The sequence below is a fragment of the Pezoporus occidentalis genome, unplaced genomic scaffold (assembly GCF_034315485.1).
Source record: "Pezoporus occidentalis ecotype Australia unplaced genomic scaffold, CSIRO_AGI_Poc_V1 ctg121, whole genome shotgun sequence".
NCBI lineage: Eukaryota > Metazoa > Chordata > Aves > Psittaciformes > Psittacidae > Pezoporus > Pezoporus occidentalis.
This window is the reverse complement of record NW_026913006.1, coordinates 654,532-676,351: the sequence shown is the minus strand read 5'-3', so window position 1 is coordinate 676,351 and position 21,820 is coordinate 654,532. Positions and strand designations below refer to the sequence as shown.

General features: G+C 39.5%; 2 protein-coding genes across 2 annotated transcripts in view; both read left to right on the top strand.

Moving 5' to 3' along the window:
• The window catches only part of ANO5 (anoctamin 5), a 315,349-nt gene that overhangs the window by 94,228 nt on the left and 199,301 nt on the right, over positions 1-21,820 (top strand). The window lies entirely within an intron of this gene.
• The window catches only part of SLC17A6 (solute carrier family 17 member 6), a 31,608-nt gene that overhangs the window by 3,429 nt on the left and 6,359 nt on the right, over positions 1-21,820 (top strand). Inside the window, exons 2-7 of the mRNA XM_062607240.1 lie at positions 175-427; positions 1,264-1,382; positions 17,071-17,185; positions 19,572-19,659; positions 19,756-19,842; positions 20,769-20,911. Of these exons, the coding sequence (XP_062463224.1) occupies positions 175-427; positions 1,264-1,382; positions 17,071-17,185; positions 19,572-19,659; positions 19,756-19,842; positions 20,769-20,911 (805 nt within the window). The remainder of the gene's footprint in view (positions 1-174; positions 428-1,263; positions 1,383-17,070; positions 17,186-19,571; positions 19,660-19,755; positions 19,843-20,768; positions 20,912-21,820) is intronic.

The following is a 21,820-nucleotide window of genomic DNA, read 5'->3' as shown; positions in this document are numbered from 1 at the left end:
GAGCTGACCATGACTAATCCTGACTCGCACAGGTCTAAAGAACAGTTGAAGGTGAACGGAAAACGAGGAATAAATCCCCAACTCAACCCCAAGGGATCCGAGGGGCGGGGAGCAGAGGGTTAAGCCCCAGGTGGTCGGGCGGCTGGGGCTTGACTTTCTCCTGGTGTCGGGCAGGGTCCTAGAGAAGAGGCAGAAGCCAGGGGACACCATCGAGCTGACGGAAGATGGGAAGCCCGTGGAAATGCCCGAGAAGAAAGCCCCATTGTGCGACTGTACCTGTTTCGGGTTGCCCCGGAGGTACATCATTGCCATCATGAGTGGACTGGGATTCTGCATTTCCTTCGGGATCCGATGTAACTTGGGAGTGGCCATCGTGGATATGGTCAATAACAGCACCATACACCGAGGAGGAAAAATTATCAAAGAGGTGGGAACCCTTCCCTCGCAGATCCCACTTCCTCGCAGCACAGCCTCGGTCGGGGGCCCTGAGGTGCCCCCCGCTCCCCAAGGGCGGCCCCGCGCGCACTGCCCGGCCCCTTCCAGGGCGGAATTCGTAAAGGAGAAGCTATTTCTTCCCGTTATTCCTAGTTTGCCTTTCCGCTTTCCAGCCCCGTTTTGCGGTAGTAATTTGAGGACACATTTATTTTTCTTTTGCCCTCAACCCACAGACACTTCGTACAACAAGCGGAGGGGCCGGGAGAGAGCAGGGCGCCGGGTGAGCTGGTACCAGGGGATGCGCTGTAGCAGCGACGGGAAGGGGAATGTTGTGTAGGAATGTCTGAAAACACCGGAGTGGGAGCGTTTGCTTTAATAAAGACCCGTTCTCCCGTTCTAAAGCGAGTTACAGCTTAGGGAGAAAGCAGAGTTGCTAAGCACAGGTGAGGGTTCAATACACAAGTCCGGAGCCTAGCCCTAGGGCAAGGGGTGGGTGCTTGTAGCAGCAGCCGAGGGTCCCGCCGGTCCTGTGTTTCGCCGGGGCTCCTCGGCTCTGAGCACATGGGAATCTGGTCACTCCTGAGCCATGCGTCGCAGGACGCCCGGTGCTCTTGTTGTTCCTATTGTTAATTAGGTTTGTAGCTGATGTAGGTGGTGTATTTGCTGGGCTAAAGCAGAGCCAGCAGCGCGGTGTGCCACCGCCGAGGTTAGACAGACTCCCCACGACTGCCCGGTATAAAGGTACTACGGGTGGATGCTTTAATTCGGCAAGATTACAGCCTTCCTTTTTTCTTTCTCTCCTTCTCTGCTGGTCCTTTGCGTTGGAAGAAAGCAAAGTTTAATTGGGATCCGGAAACAGTTGGCATGATCCACGGCTCTTTTTTCTGGGGATACATCATCACCCAAATCCCCGGCGGGTATATCTCATCCCGGTTGGCAGCTAACAGGTAACAGCGGTTTAGGATCTCCCGGGCACGGGGAGGGAGGTCAGAGCGGGGCAGGGACCGGTCCCCCAAGGCAGGAACACGCGTGAATCCTGGATTTAAGGATGTGCCGGTGCCTTGATGACCGATCTTCAGACCCTCCTGTTGGTTTCTTTTTCTTTTAAGCAGTCGTTTAAAGAGGTTGTGGCAATGATAGGCAAATATTCAGTGGCAAATTCAACGATTCATTATTTCGTCAAAGCTTGAGTTTTTGATTTTTTTTTCCTCACGATTGAAGGACAGAATTTTCAGATTTTTGTTTTATTTTAATGAAAAAGAAAACCATCAGCGGGAAATTTTCCACTCACTCACAAATGAATTTAGAATGGTCAAAAAAAGCATGTTTCAATGAGGCTTCCACAATGAAAAGGAAGTGCAGATGGTGCGGGGACTTAAGGACTCGTTTCTATGGTGTCTGGCAATTTCTCAAGCACCCAGGGTGCGATTCTACCTGTTAATTAGATCCTCTGAGTATTCAAGACACATGAGGCTTTCACATCCATGCTAATGCCACGGGCTCATCGTTTGCAGAAGTAGCCAAGGTCCTAATGCTACCCTTCAAAGCAGTTACTGAGTGCAAATGGATACTAAAATCAGCACTATACACCTTTAACTCTGCTTAGGAGTGTGTAAAATCAGGAGTAGGTCTCGTGTTGTCTAGGCTCACTTGTGTTTGAGAAAGGGGTGTGGGGAGAGGGGAGCTACAGCAAAAAAAAATGCTTTCCCCAAGGTAAATACCCTTTAGATGGAAAGGCTCATTAAAAATGATGACTGTTTACTAATGGAGAGATGCTTTGTAACTGAGATAACCCTAACATCCCCCCTTTTATGGCAAATAAACCCAAATGCAACACTGATTAATCTGGGGTACCCATTGCTTACCTGTTTACACGTGCCACCTTTCTGACCCTGGCTCAGAAATGCAAAAGCTTATCTCAAATGACAGTTATCAGCCACCTAAAGGGTTCTTTCCCTTTTCTTCCTTTTGAGCATTTTTGCATCTTTACACAGTAAAGGAGTCTGTAATTCCTCAGGATTAATTAGTGCTTTACTCCCATAAAGAGTGCAGAATTAGACTCAGAGAATCCCAGATCTGCCCTCAGTCACCCCAGCAACTTCATTGAGGTCATTTGAGTCAACCCAAGTGTAATGTGGTGTAACCTCAAGGATTTGCAGGACAGTTCCCAGGAAAATTCAGTAATAGAAACATAGCCTGGTATACAAATGAGACAGATTTTCCTCTTCACAAACATTTACACTCACAACAAATGAGTACTAGTCCCAGTTATTAACCTGGTGTGTTTTAACTCAGAAATTTTCACAGATTAGTGGTTAGTTATTATTATGGTAGAAGTCTCTGAGACAACTCCAACACAAGGCAAATGACTTTGTAAATCACAGATTTAATTAAAGGAATGAGCTATGGAATACATACTAGAGGTTGCAAATAGTAAAATATAGATAGTCACTGTAATTTATATTTAGTTTGCAGATAAAAATGCCAGAGGAGAGGGTTCTGGGTAGTCAGAAGTAGTGTTTGAAATAACAGCGCACTGAGGAGGCCAAACCTCCAGTTAGTTCCTGAATGCTAAAAATAGATTTTGATATCTATATGTTCAACTTGAACAGAATGACTGTAGGGTAAAGCAGCACCCAAAATAAGGTGCAAGTCATCAGGTCCATACCCTTTCCAAGAAACTGCATGAGAAAGTCAGACAAGTGCATACACAGGCCTCAAGGCTGACAGCACCAAAGGAACATGACCTACTCTAGAAGTCTCTACTGAGACATGTTTAGTGCTCCAGCCACAACAGGTCCCTTCACATGGTGATGGATGGCAGCCAAGGACTTCTTCATATTTTTATAAACCTCATTTAATATCTTGGTGATGTCAGTGGTTTCCTTTGCATTCAGAGCAAGTCTGAATTTATACAGAAAAAAACAAATATCAGATGTGCTTTACATAAAAAAAAAAGAATAGATACTAGAATAGCATCACCAGCCTCAAGATGACCTGTGGGAAACTCAGCCTTGAGCTCAAGAAAAAGGGAGATTTTTAAGATATTCATTCCAGGAAGGGAAGGAGATAATGGTGTACATGGAAAACATAGCTGGAATGAGAAACTGACTCCAATATGCTTAAAGGAAGGATCAAGGTGCACTTTGTGAGCTTAATTTGTTAGTGACAGGGAATTGCTGAGTGTATGGCACCAAGTTTGCTTGACATTAAGAGTCAGTCTAGCAACCAATTATAGAGATTGGGTTGACATAATTTGATAGTTTTACTATCAATAGTAAATACAGAAGAAATGACTCTCCTGTGGTATCAAGTAAGCCTTTCTACACACAAGGCATTAATTTCAAGCTGGGCTGAAGTCCTTTATTTTGATTCTTCCCCTGTTTTAAAATGCTTAGTGCCAATCAAGAATTAGGAACCCTGAGCTCTGAACTCTCTATTGTATTTTTCTTCAAGTGAGTCTGTCAGTGGGAACCATTTTACTGAGATCCTTTGCTAATTGTGGAGCTCAAGGCTGCTGCTGCATGATTATTCTGCTCAGCCTTGACCCACTGCTCTTATCATGCATAGCTCCACTTCTGACAGATCAGATTCAGTGACTTACAGATCTACAAGTAGTAAATGAGGTTTCTCAGGACTTTGCACTTGATAGCTTTGATATCAGTTTATCTCATGCTGCAACACTGAGAATTTTCTGTTATACAGTATTTTCAGCCCAACACAAAATTAAATGCTTTATATAGAAGACGTGTTTACACAGCTGTAGCACCAAGAAGGTCAAACAAAACTGTTCAAAAATTTCAGAGAACAGTCAGAAACAGCACTTCTCCTGAGCACTTACCTCTCAGGCGGTCAATAGAAGTTGGGTTAATACATTACAAAGGTCAGTGCTCCTGAACACTTTCGACCTTTATTGACTTCTGTAGGAACAGAGAAACTTCAGCACATTGCAAGGCAACATCATCTTCCAAAAGACATGGATTGGGCCCCAGGTGCCCCCTCATTTGCAATTAGTGAAGCTTTAAACTTGCATCCTTTGAGTAGTGAGTGAAAATAGAAGAGGATTCCCTTTTGCCACAAGAGGCTGCAGACCTCCCAGAGGAGGATCTGCCTCTGGAAGACGCTCTATGCAACCAACCACAGCAGGCTGGGGGAATGAAGGAAGCATGATGTGGAGTCCCATGGGTAGTTTGCTACAGCTATCCCTTTACTTGGGGTTAAGTTCTCAAAGAACAATGAACAATTAACCATGTCACAGATTAATCATGACATGATGATAGCAGAGAGTATTGAGCAGGCACTAGTAGCTTAGAGAGGAGGCATCTTGTCACACGGACATCCAGGCTGGCAACTCATCTAGGTTACTTCTCCTATCTGAACATACATACAGCCTTACACTAAACAAAGCTACTGGACACTGGGAGTAGAATTCATGGTCCCTGCAAAGATCTTTACGTAACTTTTTACTGCGAGAAAATCACCCAGGATTCAGAGGTTTGGAGACTGCAGGGGCAAGGATAGACAAGCAGATTCCAGAGACAAATCCAAAATAATATAAAGGTCGATTGGTCACAATACTTTCTGATTAGCAATAGCAAAACTTTCTTTCCAAAAAGTGAATGAGATTTTTTTTTTTTTTGCAATTATTGGGGATTTGGTGCCATGTTTTTCACTAAATCACAACGGATTTTGACTATTGTCAGCAGGGTTTTCAGGAGGAAGGAACTGAGCTGCTTTTGCATTATTTAAAAGCATTTTTCCTTGAAGAATACAGAAAACATGAACATTCAAGTGTGATGCCCTACACCATGTATCCACATTATTCAGTCAGCAAGGCTATTACTCATAATGGCAGTTAATACCATTAAAAGCACATAGATCTCATTTGAATCCTTTTTAACGACAGGTTTCTATATCAGCATTACAGAGGCTCCCACCAGAGGGGTTGTCATCATATAATTACAATCCACTGTGAAGAGAAAGGGTATGAAGTGCTAACAGTCCTCCAACCCCACCTCATCTGAATTTCCACATAGTCCATGAAAAGAAATTTTGATAATCAGAATTCATACAATCTTTACAAGTTTTTTAAAACAATCATCATTCTTAGTGACTGAAATCTTAATAATGAAGAAATTTGGGGTTTGGTGGTTCTTCACCTCTATAATTCAAATTTTGATTTAAATGGAATGCATTTAAACATCAGTGCCCAAGATGTTGAAATATTCTGCAACAATGCTATGAAGGCAGTATTCTTATAAATTCAGAAATGCCATCTAATGATTACATTCTTTTGTAGTATTTAACAACTATATTATAAATGGATTTTGCTGTTCTGATGCTTTGAAAATAGCAAACTGGAAACTGATGCAGTTTTTCTTGACCTTGAGCTCCTCTAGGAAGATTTATCATGCTTATCTAAGTTAAAAAGCGCTTCAAATCTCAGGTATATTTTGTCACCACCAGAATATGCATACCTCTGCTTATGTACTGTATGAGGACCCCAGGTTACTTGTGGTATTGGTCAGGTCATCCCATGGTGTGATGAAACCCATTTTTTGATACTATTATGATACTGCTGAGTATCATAAACAAACCATACTGTGAATTTCACATTTTATCGGGCATTTCTGGAGTATGTATAAATGCTGATAAACTTGTGGGTAGAAAAAGGATGAGATAATCAGGTGATATACGAAATACTATTCAGTAAACTGAATTGTTTGATAAATATGACTCTTAAGTGCAAAGTAACACCAAAGAGGGGCAACCACCCCGAGAAAGCTGAGTGGGATCTAAAGTGCTAGGCAAGAAACCCATCATGAGTTTCCAACATAATGCTGTACTAAGGAAGTCACTACAATCCTCTTTTATTTTTCTGTATTTAGTGCAGTGAGCGTATTTAGGTCAAGGACACTGACGTTGGATTGTGGTGGGTATTTTGGTTACACACATATTAATATCAGTGATGAAAAATTAGAGATTTATTTAGAGATCTTCAATTACTTAAATGATGATAATATATAATGGCACATAGTGAAAGAAATATCATATATTTAGGATATCAGTATATAAAGAAGAACATTAGGAGGTAATCTGATTACAACGTATGCTACTGGAAAAATCACTGAGAATAATGTGTGCTTTAGTCCCATGGGAAGATAAAAACAAGAACAGTAAATTATAGCTGTATAAATAAAAAAAGCATAAAAATGAACAATAATGACTAGGCACTGCTGGTCCAACCAGAGAAATTAAATGTTAGATTTTTCTTCTTTGGGTGTTAAATTCCTATATTGGGATTTCTATTTTAGCTATTATAAAATGTTTTCAGTACAAGGATAATTAAGCAAAATATAAAGAATAATCAAGTGAAACATAATGGTTAATGCCATAGTGAATCTCAGGCTACATGGCCTTAAAGCCAAGCACCTGTTCTGCTTTAATCTAGAAACAGAATAATTTTATTAAAATAGTATTTTCTATTTCACATTCATGTGACTGCAAAGCTGTATCTGCCTGTGAATGAAGACCCTGCTGTGCTGTCACCCATATATGGGAAGGTGTGAAACTGGACTGGTTTTTAGCCCCTCATCTCAGGAGAATTTAAATATTGTTATATTTTAACTGCTAGTACCCTCTTTAAAAATTCTTTTAAAACCACACTGGAAATCTGTAATAAACCCCTTGTTCTATCAAAAGCATTCCCAAAATGCTGTGGCAGTGTTTCCTCACTGATTTCCTAAGTGAACAGTTTAAACATTTACTGTAAATCAGGAAAGATTCTCTGAAATGAATGGGACGTCACTAGATTACACAGGATAGGGAATTAATTCCCAAGTTTTCAGTTATATATTTAAAATAGAAATGCAGGTTTGGACTGCACGTGCCAAATAATGTTTCACAAATAGATCTGTACTAATCACAAACTGGTTTTTTTTTTTGGTAAAACAAAACTGAGTGACCACTTTAGCTCATTTGTGTATATGCAAACAGAACTTTCTTACATAAAGAAATACAAAAGGCAGAATAGAATGATAGTGTTTAAGTAATTAAAGTCTCCCTGTAATTCTATGAGAATGACACATATTTCTAATTATCTGTTAAACTGCAGTGGCACTATTCCATTAAAATCATTACTACACAGCTACCCTAAATGTCTCTACAATGCAATTATCTTTCATCTATGTTGAACTCTTCATCATTGTCACATTCTCACCTGAATGAAAATATATAAATCAACCTTTCACTTCAAATTCATCTTTGTTTTTAAAGTGCCATTCATCTTGTTATTGAGGACTAAATCCTTCTTTCCAGCAAGTAATCCGATAGGATTATTTGCATGAGTAAGATGGATGATATTTTGGACGATTGTGTGCCAGTGCATCTCATCTCAGAGCCCCAAAGATTTTCACTGAAACTGTGTCATTAGTGTGTCAGTGAAATCAGTTTTAATCCCAAAGCCAGTCTTAATGACAACAAGCATAAAAACATGCAAGGTGAAGTACTTGTTTAGAAAAACAAGGACAAAGATTTCCTAGAACCTAATATCTTCACATTGTTATGCTTGAAAAAGAGAAATAATTCCCCCCCACCCCCCCCCCCCCCCCCCCCATCGTGTAGTTTTCTGATTTGCAAACAATGTATAATTCTCAGCAGAACCAAGGAATTTGGGGATGGGTAGACAAGAACCAACTTATGAACTCCTGAAGACATAAACTGACCTTGCACTGTAAGACAGAACACCTGAAGCTATACTTGCTGAGCCCACTTTTCACAGTTCAAAATCCTGCAGATGAAACTGGGTGCTGCTGTGGGGTTCCTCTGTTTCCAGGCAAAGAAATCAATATTGCATACTCCTCTCCCCCAGATGACTCTGTCACCCTACTGCATTGCAGGGCCTCATAAGCACCAGTCACTGCAAGAAGGGTACTGGGGAAGGGTCCAGTGCGGCTGGTACCGCTGCTCTCTGCCATATGGCTCAGGGTCCTTCCATTTTTCTGTCATGAATGATGAAGCTGTTTTTGCAATTTAATGATCCAACAAGGGATTTGAATAAGGGTTTTGGTTGATAAAAGGGGGCCTCAGATGTGTGACAAAAATTAATAATGTATCCTAGCCGTTATTATACTGGATTAGATGGCGGGAGGTCGGCTTTTACATATTAATGCTTCATGAAGGCCTTATAATAGGATTTTGTATGAAGGGCACACAGACACACATCCCCCTCCTCCCTTGTACACATATGAATGAAAATGACCTGTTTTATCACATTTAAAAAAAAAAACAAAGCTGCTATATTACAGCTTCTGGCCACAGACTTATTAAAAAGGATCTCTCATGAAGCACATTCAAGCTAAGACTGGCACTTGGGAATAAGGGCTCCTCTCTAATGTCAAAGGTAGCTTATTCTATCTGCTTTGCTGGGCAGCTGAGTTCATCAACCACTCTAATATTCATGGCATAATCCCAGCTTTGTTAGCCCTATGTCATTTTATGCAAATAAAGGCTTGATTCAGAAAAACCCACTACATTCTGTCTATCATTTCTGAAGCCATAAACTGTCAGGATGAGCATTCCACAGGAATATGTCTACAGTAGAAGGGTCATCAGAGTCATCAGGAAATTAGCCTATACTAGAGACAAGTCTGAATGATGATAAATGTCACAGAATAGCTGAAGAGTGTCTCCTCACACTGGGTTTATTTTTACTTAGTCCATATCAAATACTTAAGCATAAATAGTCAGCAGTAAACATAAATAATCATAAACATAAATAATCAGTTGTAATCAGTATGATTGCAGAATAGAACTACAGTAAGAGCAGCATTATCAGGAGTTACAGAGGAGATGAACAAGGGACACATAGGTACATGCTTAGCAAACATCATAGGTAATGTAAATATCCCACATGAAGGGCTACTCACAGTTTGCTGTCAGGGACGTAAGCATTGGTGCATGGGGGAATAGCTGAAAAAGTGCAAAATACTGTCATATTATATTGCTGAGGAAAACGAATCTTTTCACAAGTAAGGAAGAACACTGCTTACACTTACAGACATTGAAAGCAAGTAAGTCATCTTCAATGGTGATCTTAGCTCAAACAAGAACATTATAGGCTAAAATACTCTTTTCTCTGTTACTGTGAAGAGTCTGTACAACTCCCAGTTGACAAACGTGGATGCTTGGAATTATTTGGGTATAGGATGGTGGCAATCTTCAAGATGATACTAAATGCAGACAACTGCATTTACTCTCAGTGAGCTATTTCATAGAATCTCAGACTGGTTTGGGTTGAAGGTTAAAGCTCATCCAGTTCCAACCCCCTGCCATGGGTAGTGACACCTTCCACTAGAACAGGTTGCTCCAAGCCACGTCCAACCTGGCCTTGAGCACTGCCAGGGATGGGGCAGCCACAGCTTCTCTGGGCAACCTGTGCCAGTGCCTCACCACCCTCACAGGGAAGAATTTCTGCCTAAGAGCTCATCTCAATCTCCCCTCTATCAGGTTAAAGCCATTCCCTCTTGTCCTGTCCCTACAGGCCCTCATGAAAAGCCCCTCTCCAGGTTTCTTGTAGCCCCTTTAGGCACTGGAAGCTGCTCTGAGGTCTCCCTGGAGCCTTCTCTTCTCCAGGCTGAACCATCCCAGCTCTCTCAGCCTGTCTCCAGAGTAGAGCTGCTCCAGCCCTCGCAGCATCTCCGTGGCCTCCTCTGGTCTTGCTCAAGGACTAAATACAAAAATTTTAGAACTTGTCCCTGTTTGTTCAGATATAACTAACTAGAGTAGGATTTTGTCTGAAATTTGGATTTATTTTTGCATTCCATCCTCCACTGATCCAAATTCTTTGAAATGAGTATCTGTAGAAAATTTGCTATGCAGTTTACATAAAATTACACCAGATGCTTTCAGACCAAGCTGATAAAGAAACTTGTAATTTCTTGAGATTATATTATCCATGATATGTCAATACTGTCAAATAACTTTGTTTCCAGTACTCTCCCAGGTCCCAAGCTTCCACGTAATACCTACTCCATCTATGATATCTCATAACCAGAGCCCCTTTCTGAGGGGAAAAGATTAATCCTCTCTGAAACAGAGCCCACATATGATTCTGACATTGTTAATTTCAGGCACTCTATCCAGCAGGTGTCCTTAATTGTTTCTACCATATTTGATATTTCACCCCAATACAATATGTAGGCTGGATTTCATGCAATGAGATGCTGTTTAGGCTGGCTGCATAAAGACACTAATGTCACAGTCACTTTGCTCTGAAGGAATCTGCATTTGCTCTGAGCAATCCAGATACAATCAGCTGTAACAAGTGGCTCACACATCAGAAAACACCCCGCAAAGCAGTACAGATGTAGCTTGTGAGTCCAACACAGTGCAGGTGTCCTCCCAACCAGCAACTCAAAACATTTTAAAGTTAAAACCACTGACGATTTCTTTGATCAGTGTATTATATATCTCTAAATGAACAGAGACAGTTGAATCACAGCCTAAGCCCTGGAACTTGTAAGGTAATTTGAACAAGAGGTTCTTGGTTTGATCTAGCAGATGACATAAAGATCAAGCCATCCTGAAGCTAATGACCTATAAGAAACACATCAGAGTTTTATCTGGACATATATAGACATTATCATGGATATAATGAGTAATAAAACAAAACCCCAGGTTTGAGAGATTCTCCAGTTGAATTCAAACAGGAGATAGGGAGGGGCTGGTAAGGTGACCAAATGAATGAAGAATAAAGGAGACAAGGTGAAGAGGGCCTGGCTTGCTTAGTGATGCAAAGGAGAGAACAACAGGATTGCTATTGGGGTAAACTTCAGAGATTAAACCCATTAAAGTAAAACAGCGTAGGTACAAGACACCTACTAGATGTTAGAAGTAACAAGCTGGAAAGGCCTCCAGAATAAGTAGGGCAAATGGGCAAATGCTAATTACTTCTGAGATGAAACCTGATCTGTTTATGAAAGGATGATGTAATGTGCTTGCTGGTAAGAGCAACAATCAGAATTTAATGACCCAAGAGTATTTTACACTTAGCATCAATTGCAGTGGTGATGTCATCCAACAGTGCCCAAGTTCTTAATCGAATACACAGTGACATATAAAAAACAGGTCTGTGAATAGGCAGTGGAAGGTGCAGCCTGAAAACTTTTTAGGGTCTTGGTTTGACCTGTGTGAGTCAGTGGCATCAATGGGACTTGGAGAAGGAAGAAGGCTAAAGGGACTTGGTGTTACTGATACACATTGACTTCGCCACTGCATGGCATTTCACTCTGGTGCTAGATCAAGCCCTTGTATGGTCCATTTTGCTAAAAGACTTGTGAATATTTTAGGATTTCTTTATCATCAAAGCTGGCAGATCAAACCACAGCAAATTCAGGTCATCAAAATGTTCATTTTCTATATCAAAATCTTAGAAGGCCTCATCCCATCTGATACTGGTAGAGAAACACTGTAAGAAGGGAAGGGTTGTAGGGCTCCTCAACCCCTGATATTTCTATATATTCAGTCACTACACAATTCAAAGGAAAAATAAGTTATAAAGCATGATCACAAATTGTCATTGCTAGCAACGTTTGCAGAAGGAAGGATTCTGAAACACTGCTGCATGTCTACAGGCATTCCAGCTTGCTCCTGCCCTGTTTCTCCCTAGACATTATGTTTTACTCAAAAAAATGAAGCATTTAATCCAGAATTCAGCCTTGCAGCTCCTCTCAGACAAGAAATTCTGCGTGTTGTATGAAAATTAACATGAGTTCTATTTCGTGGTGTTGGTCTTTTACAGGAAGAGGAGCGTCAAAGATGAGTGATAGTAGTGAGAGTTAAAAGGAATAAATTTTAGAAATCTTGAGCTGACAGAATAGTCTAAAAAGTCATTTTGTGTGATCTGTGCTCAGCAGTGAGCTGCTGCTCCTGCCCTGGGACTCACCAAATAAGCATTGCTCAAGAACAAATATCAAAGGATAGTCAAGATGCAGTTATTTTTTTAGATACATTCAATAAGTTAAGGCACTTCATATGCTTTGGAGCAGACATAGCATTTGGTTTCCATAGTAGTTTCATTCTTACAAAGTTGGACCAATTATTTAAAGAACAGCGATATAGGTAATTGTGGAATTTGCCAATTATATTAAAAATTACATAAACAGAAATACATGCGATTCAGACAGCTAAGGAACTGACTCCTTCCCATATACAAGCGAGGGATTTTCACTCCCAGTCACTGGGGTGAGAGGATGCTTCCAAGCAGGACCCCTTACATTTAGATCTCATATGTGTAAGCCAATACGTCACCCATATGGCATTTAGCGTGTGGTGTGCCTCTGTGCTCCCACTGGTCTCAGCTCACTTTTTGAGCTGCCACTTCTTCCAGCTGACTGACAGTATCTGTATAGTACTTGTATGCAGAATACTCATGCAGTATGAATTCCCTGGAAAAGGTAGATGAGAACAGTGGGGCTGCACAGATGCAGATTAGAAATCCAGAGATGAAAATAAATACATATTTTTTTTCTCTTTAGTTTGTCCCCAAAGAGAAAAATGAGCCAGCTGGCTTGAAATCCAAAAAGATTAATTCCCCCTGCAACTTCATTCCATTCTAAGCATTTTTCCTGAACTGCCAGAGTCATTTCCTTCTTCTGCTCCCATCCCAAACATCTCTTAGTCAAATATGATTTTACTATTATTACTGCTTGTATTACAGGAGGACTAAGTCACAGCTTATGACCTTCGTATAATGCCAACGTCAGTAAAACACTGAGGATCAGTGTTGGATTCTGTCTTTCAGGTCCAAGTCTACTGAGTCTAGAAATAGGAATAGATAAGCAAAGCATAATTCTTTGTTTCAGGGCTGCTTCTGGTCACTTATGAGGACCAGGATTTATCTTTTTTGTCTCTCCTAGACATACTAGTATTGTATTTATTTGTCTTCTTCTGTATATACATGTATATAAATATATATATAACAAAAAAAACAATTGTGTGTATATGCAGATATGTATACAGTTTCTGATTTTGAGTCAAAAAGGGAATTTCCCCCAAGTCTAGGGCTGGTGGAGGTATGTCAGGGCATTTCAGTGCCAGGGCCAAGAATGGTGGCTGTATCATTGGCCTGACCTGCCCTGTCACTGTGGCATGCTGCTGTTTTCCCAGTTTACCTGCAATCTGCTAAGGCTCTTTATTTGTGTTGCAGCATTCGAACATGTTAAAAAGTTGCGGGGTGGACTAGATGACCTTTGAAGGTCCCTTCCAACCCAAACTAATCTATGATTCTGTTTTATGGGGTTTGGAGTGTGCACAACATGAAATGGATGTTCAGGGATACCTCTGACTGAAAATTCAACAGCACGGCTACGTGATTTCTTAGTCTGAGCTCAACCCAAATGACACCATGCAGCAACGCTTGGCTCACTCTGTAAGAGGTGTGAATGTTAGTGGTGTTGGTGCTCGAGGTGTGAAGCCTTCTCCACAAACCCATGTCACTGTAGAAATCAGGACTGAAGAAATGCATTGTCAGCTGCAAGAAATACAACTATGGAACCCCGCATACTGTCAATTTGCCATGGAAACATAAGGATCTTAAAGAAAAACATGGTTTCTAACCCACTGTTGGAATTCGTATTGTAGCAAAATTGAGCAAATGCGAATTGTTTGGAAGCAAAACAGAAACACACCAGATCATAATATCACTAGTTTCATAAACATAAGTAAAACATAAGCACAAAAAAAAAAGAAAAATTTCATTTGTGAGGTTGATGTGTGGGTCAGTAAAATGCTTAGAAATGCCTTAAGAGCAATCGGAATGTTCCATTTCCCAATTAAATGTATTTCAATGTGTGCAGCATTCAAATATATTTTGGTTTATTGTAGCTCAAAACCATTCTTCTTTGATCTAAATCATAATAAAAGCAGTTAGCTGAGATATTAAATATAACAGTAAGATTGGACAAAAGCCAGAACTATATCACAATACATTGTTAGGAAGAAGAGTTTAGTATGTATGGAGGTGAAATAAGTGTAACAAAACAAAAGAGCATGAAGGAGAAATACTGATTCTATTTGTGGATGTGCACTGAGATGCAAAGTAAATGTGGGAAGATGTATTTGCTTTTGACTAAGAGTTATAGAGGAAGCTGATTCATTAATAGCTGTGTACTAAATTCATGGTGCTGCTTTTAATGTGCATTCAAAAAAGAAGTATAAAAAAGCCATTTCTTACAAGAATCATAATTGAACTCTAATTTATTCTACACTTAAATACATATATTTTCTTTTGGGGGAAATCGCTCTATCTTTGAGACCTATACAAAGTATAGGTCTGAGAGACAACTGACTTACAAGTGACATTGTGGAGTTATTTCCTCATCTGCTCCTCGATGTAATTAAATATTCACTGATACTTGTTTGTCTAAATACAGGCAAGGATTTCACTTGGGAGATGCATGCTTCTGGTGATTCCTTAAATTACATTTTCCTTTCTCTTCTAGAAGGAGCAGACACAAGGAAACAGCTTCTCTTTAATGAACATGAGGACAAAAGCAATTCTGGGAAGCACAGCTTTCAGTTGTGGCAAACAGGAGCTGATTGCAGATACAGAATTGAAAAACTGGAGCAAATTTCCTTGAAGAAACAGCTACCTAGCACAACAATTTTACAAATCTCATCCTCCTAAAGAAATGGCATTTTTTAAAATTCCATCTTGGTGTGATTTTAACATGAATAGTGATTTAGAAAGAGTTGCACTGATTCACACTAGCTAAGAATCTGCTCCAGCAAGTCTATGCACAGATACAAATTGAAAACCATATTGCTGCAGTAGGCATTTGGCTGCATAGCTGTTCAGGAAAGAAAGAGTAAAGGGTACAAACTAGTCCTTCCTGTTTATGAGTGAAGAATGATTTTCTTGATGGACCTTTAGAACTGTTGGAGCCTATTGCTCTTCAAAAATGGCTAACAAGAACATCTCACTTTTTAAAAGAAATTGTTAAAAATCACAAACAAAAATCCTGTGAGTCCCAAACTCTTATCATGAATAAATAAAGATGAAAGCAAATGAAACCCAAAACACCATTGTGGTTTATGTGAGCACATGGTGGTATTAAATTGTAAAGAAACAAACTGCATATACTTCTGGATTAGAAACTTACACATAAGGAAGTTAAGAGTAAAGGCTGAGTTCAGGCCAGAATAGTTCACATACTGCACCAGTCAGTCCTAGTAAAGGTACTGAACATGCTGCCAAACACAGCCAGAACTGCGCTGCACGGCTAGATAGTGTTTAACATGAGGGGGGGATCACAGGAAACACAATGACGAGACCAGATTTAGAGCTATTGAACTAAGCTTCCTTACTGTGCCAAGGCTTTTTTTTCTGCTGCCCTTTAATATTTGTCAAATAGAAGTGGAGTACACTCAGCTATTTAAAGATACAGCTCTTTAAATAATTTCAAATTATTCTAAAGAATTCTGTAATTCGAAAGAAAGGACGTGAAACAGATGTCTTTGAGGAGAATTTTTGCCTTGAAACTTATTGATGTTTCCTGCTCCTTTAGTCTGAGGTCTGTTTCTTACTAACTTATGGCACTGTACCAATTTCTGAAGAACACATGCTGAGGTTAAAGGTTTCTGTCAAATCATTTCCACATCAGATACTGTGATATCATATGTTAAGACATCTCCAAGATTTATCTTAGCATTACATAGTCTTGTATAAAGAAAGTGGCCAGTCATTGCTACTGGTTTCATCCCTTTGCAAAATTCCATTGAAAGGAAAATGGTGGAAAAAAATTATTATTTCCACAATGAATGAACATAAATATGATGTAATATTGCTGGAGAAAAGCCTTTCTCCTATAAGGGGCAGATATCAATTGAATCAAGTTACAATTCAGCCAAAGCAGTAGAATTTTGCAAATGGATCGTCACTTCACACATTTATTTCGACCTTGTAATATGCTTTATTGGAAGCAATTCCTAGGATGCTCTTGGAATCAAAATCAGCAGTATTCAATGAGTAGCCTCTGAAAAAACAGCAGAAAGAATGATCCGCTCTATGCATATGAGATTCCAAATTAATTTACTCTTGTGTCTAAGAAAATCCCAGCTCTGTTTGAAATTCTTCCTGCTGCTTTGGCATTTATAAAAGCAGATTTTCTACAGCTTTATAAGCAATGAATGCATGGTGCCACTTTCTTACAGTTAAAGCATTAATGAAAATCTCTTGTTTTCTTGGCCAACTGTTTTAGCAAACCATTTGGAGACCTAGTTCCTAATTTCTCTAGAGGGTGGTGAATTCAATCAGATTTGGTTGAAATAGATGTGAAAATGGAAGAGTGGGGATTTATGGGGAGAATAAGATGTATAACTGTGATTTCATAAGATGTATTTCCTTAGGAAATTAGGCTAAATAGATGTTTATGTCCATGTTTGGTCTGGGTCTTATCAGGCAGGTTGTTACACTAGATGGAAGCAGACACTAATTCAGTCCAGCATTTAGTATATTCCCTACATAAAGAACATATGTTTAAATACGTCTATATTGATACGTGAACATATGTGGAGCAAGTCAATTGGAACAACACTGAAGTTACTTCCTTGTCTTTTGTTTCCCCATATCCACAGAGTATTTGGTGCTGCTATACTGCTGACATCCTCACTCAACATGCTCATACCATCTGCAGCCAGGGTGCACTACGGATGCGTCATCTTTGTGAGGATCTTGCAGGGCCTTGTAGAGGTAAGGAGAAATCACAAAATAACCAGGAAAAGGGACAGATGTTTGTTAGCCTTTAACTAGAAATTGTGATTTTGGCAGGGGAAACAAAAAAGGCTTTTAGTTTATTACTTATTCCAGTGTAATGGGTTTCAGCGTGTGGCTTACAGCTATTTGATTTTCCTTCATCTATAAAATTTATAGCAAAGTTGTCTCTTGCTAAGAAGCTGGTGAGGGATGTATTTAGCAGTGAAGTTCCACTGAAATCTTGTACCGCATAGGGCTTATAATGGTGCTATTCCCAACAGCTATTTCCTACCCAGCCTCCCAGATTAAATCTGTAATAAGGAACTAAGCTTCTATCATAGGCCCTGACCACACTCTTGTTGGAATGAATGAGAGTTTTACCATAATTTAAAAGAGAAAAAAATTGAGCCTGCCTTCTAATTATTTTTTTTTCTTGTTTCTTTACTGAAAGACAGATTTTTAGGCCTGTGATTGCTGGTTCTTTGCCCCTCAGGGTGCACATTTCCACTGTATAAGATGATCTTAACTCATGCCCTTTATTGTATAAAAAGACTCCAAAAGAGGGTGCAGAACGTGCTTGAAAGTTAGGTAACTGTCAGTCAAGTTCTTAAAGTATATGTGTATAAATGTGGATGCAATCCTGAAATGCGATCTGTGAGGAAAAGAGGTGAGCCTGTCTGCAAAGAAAGGAATAGAAACAAGCGGGTAATTACAAAACAGAATAGAGACATTTCTGTAATACTGTTCAAAGGTATTGTGAATACAAAACATCTCAAATAGGAGCATTTTAGAGGGTTTATAATAAAACATTACAATCTTAAGATTATGTACTTTTTCTTTAAAAAAAAAGTCAAGAAGACTGAAATAAACATGAAATTTGGCATGTGATCTTCTTTCAAACCAGAAGAATGTATTTTACAATGATTGCACATTGAGACTGATAAGCTCAAAATTTATAATAACCTCAACATTCACAAAAACTTATTATTCTATTTTTTGCACGGGAAACAAATTATCAGACTGAGAGAAAAGTGACAGTAACTATACGTGCATCAGAGCTATTCTCAAGTAGGAGTTCTGAGGAAAATTGCTGTACATTCCATATTACATTTTCTAAATTATCAATACTGCAGGATGTAATGATGTTATTTATTTAATTGCATTTTTCTTTATTATTAGTAAGTTAAAGGCTTGTTTTCAAGAGAGACCTAAAAAGTACCTGGTTTAAAATGAAACCAACTGACATCATTCAATTATTTGCTTTAAGTGCTCAAGAAGACTCATTAAAGACAGAGTGAAAAACTTTTCTCTAAACATTCTATTTTTAAGCTTTTATGGATCATATTTTCTAGTTTTAAAGCAGTGGAACAGTAATCTGTTTTTCCTAAATTCTACTTAAAATGTTAGATGAAAAGAAGTTGGAAGGCCAGCAAAACAGAGGGTTGGAGAATTCAGCCCAGCATTAGAAAGACTCCAGAGGGTCTGTGCTTTCGTCTTTCCTTCTTGTGCATTAAGATTCTTTTAATTCTCCCTTTCTCGTAAGGGGGAGAGGTAGGAAAAGGAAATGAAAATAACTGTAATTCATAACACCTCTTGAATACATTGGTGTCCTGGGTTCAGCAGTTGCAGTCATTTTTCTCCTTCTTAGTAGCTGGTGCAGCGCTGTGGTTTTGACTTTTGGCCTGGGAACAGCGCTGATAACACCGATGGTTTTAGTTACTGCTCAAATGTTTAGACTGACCAAGGACTTTCTGAGCCTCGTGCTCTGCCAGGGAGGAGGGGAAGCCGGGAGGAAGCAGAGACAGGACACCTGACCCAAACTGACCAAAGAGGTATTCCATACCACAGCACACCATGCCCAGGATGTAACTGAGAGTTACCCGGACAGGCTAGTTCACAGTGGGGTTGGAGTAGGTATGGATTGGTGCTCGGTCGGGCAGGGTGGGGTGAGTTATCAGTTGGTGGGTGGTGAGGTGTTGTATTCTCTTCCCTTGTTATTTCCTTTGTCATTATTTTATTGGTGGTAGCAGCAGTGATTTGTGTTATACCTTAGTTACTAAACTGTTCTTATCTCAACCTGTGGGAGTTACATTCTTTTTGACTCTCCTCCCCATCTCTCCGGGAGCTGGGGGAGGGCAAGAAGGGGGGAAGTGAGAGAGAAACTGTGTGGCTGGGTTTAAACCACGACATTTGGAGTGATATACAAACCCCATTTCAGCTTGAATAGAAATCACAGCTCCTCTATGGCTGTGCTCAGACTTTGCTATAGGAATGCAAAGTGTTCTCAACTTCTTGTTTCTAGCAATTAAAAATCATAATTGTGCAAAGACACTGAAGTAACTGCTTGATGATCATCAGCTAACCTCTGACACCCATTTCTCAGGGGGTCACCTACCCTGCATGCCACGGGATTTGGAGCAAGTGGGCCCCCCCATTAGAAAGAAGTAGGTTAGCAACCACCTCCTTTTGTGGTAAGTACCTTTCTATCCTTGACTTTCTTTCACTCATAATGTAAAACTATTTTCAGACTGATTTCTCCTTTTTCATCAACACATCTTGTTTTGTAGGTTCCTATGCAGGAGCTGTTATTGCAATGCCTTTAGCTGGAATTCTGGTGCAATATACTGGGTGGTCTTCTGTGTTCTATGTGTACGGTATGCAGTTTTGCTCACCTCACTCCAATATTGTATGACCTTATTCTACGCCTTCTAAAAATGTAAAAGCTACCGGTAAGAGGCCAAAAAAAGAGAAGTGGGTCCATAAAGCTGAAAATACAGTTGAGAGAAAAGAACAGGGAAAGTACAGAATTTAAAGGAAACAGTAGGAAAGCAACATTATTAAATAAGAAGACAAGGCAGTTCATGGTGAAAACTTGGTCACTTCCAGTACAAGTAGTGCAAACTGCTATGCAGCTCTATATAATCTCCTGCCATGTAAAGTTGCCCTTTCCTTCATACAACTGTAAGTTTAGAGTACTTGCCTGTCTAATGTCCTAATTTTTATCTGAAGACCTACATAATTTTATTCACACTACTTGTGCTACCTTAACTTACATCAACAGAAAAGAATGTCCCAAAGGAGCTCATTCTACAGTGTAAAATTGATGTGAATTAGGGGGACACCTTATACAAACTTAATAAACTACTCAAGAAGTGCATTGCTATGTTGAAAACAATGCCACAGACTTGTATTTTGCAGGTAAAAAATTTAGTGCAGTTATCAAAAAACCGTGGCTTAAAGCAGAATGGGACTTCATTTCCAAGCTGGTGAAATGAAATGGAAGCTGGGTCATTGGATTGCATTATACAAATTGATGCTAAAATATCAGTGAATATTCACTTACAGTGAAATGATTCTTAAATAAAAGAAAGAAATGTTCACTGTGCTTCAGCTCTGCATGCACTTTGCACAAATTGTGTTTGCAGTACCCAACTGTCTGTTAGAATGACTCAGTAGAGGAGCAGTAACAACAACTGCCATTTAAATTTGTTATATTTATTCACATATCATAGATTTTTTTCCCCCTTGTTTCCTGCTTTACAGTTCATTTCTTTTTAAAGCCTTTCTTTTCATTCCAAAGGGAGCTTTGGTATAGTCTGGTACATGTTTTGGCTTCTGGTTTCATATGAGAGTCCTGCAATGCATCCTACAATCACAGATGAAGAAAGGAGATACATAGAGGAAAGCATTGGAGAGAGTGCCAATCTTCTAGGTGCAATGGAAGTAAGAATATTACTCACACACTTGATCCCTATCACATAGTAATAAAACTCCCTAAAACCAAATAGAAAGAAACAGACAAAAAAGATCAAACAGCCTTCTTCTTTAAGGAAGAAAATAATGTCTCAAACAATTGATTTTCGGGGGGGGGGGGGGCGCGGTAGGGAGATCTGAAATCTACTGATGGATTTCTGGGTGAGTATTGCTTCTGAACAAACAGAATACAGGTTCCAGTTCCTCCAGCAGATCACTCATGGAATTTCTGCCTGGTTTTCTACTCCAAAGTATAAAAAGGAGCTATGGTTGCATTTAAAATTGCAGTTTTATTACGACTTTTATATTTTCTTGAGTTGAAGCTGCTAATTTCCTTCCTATATAATCCTTTCTGGAAGGATTTCTTCTTCCTAAAAGTAAACTGGAGGAAAAGCACTACTCAGTGTCTCTTGAAGTCTTCAGAACTTCTAACAAAGCAAATCCTGTCTATTCTCTGTTTCATTTGCAAGAAAAACTGCAAGTTGCACTCTTCATTACGCTTTCTAATTGGTCAGAACATTGGTTCTTGATTGAATTCAGGAATAAAACATTTTTCTTTTCTTAAAAAGCTTTGGTCCACACTAAATAGGGAACTAGAAATATGACATTTCTCAATAGCTGACATTTTTAGGAGTTCTTGAGGAAGTGTCTGGATTGCTAACAGCATTCATCAGTGTTCATGGTTTCTTATACCTACAAGTGCTTTGCAAAATGTGACATGACATGAGATACTGAGATACTTCAAAGGATGTCCACATAACTCTGACTTGAGCTGGATAATATCTGTCTATTTTTCATTGTGGTTTTGTTTTTTTTTTAATTAAAAATTTTTTGGAAGTGTTTGTGTCAATAGTTCAGGTATTTCTAAAACATGTAGGC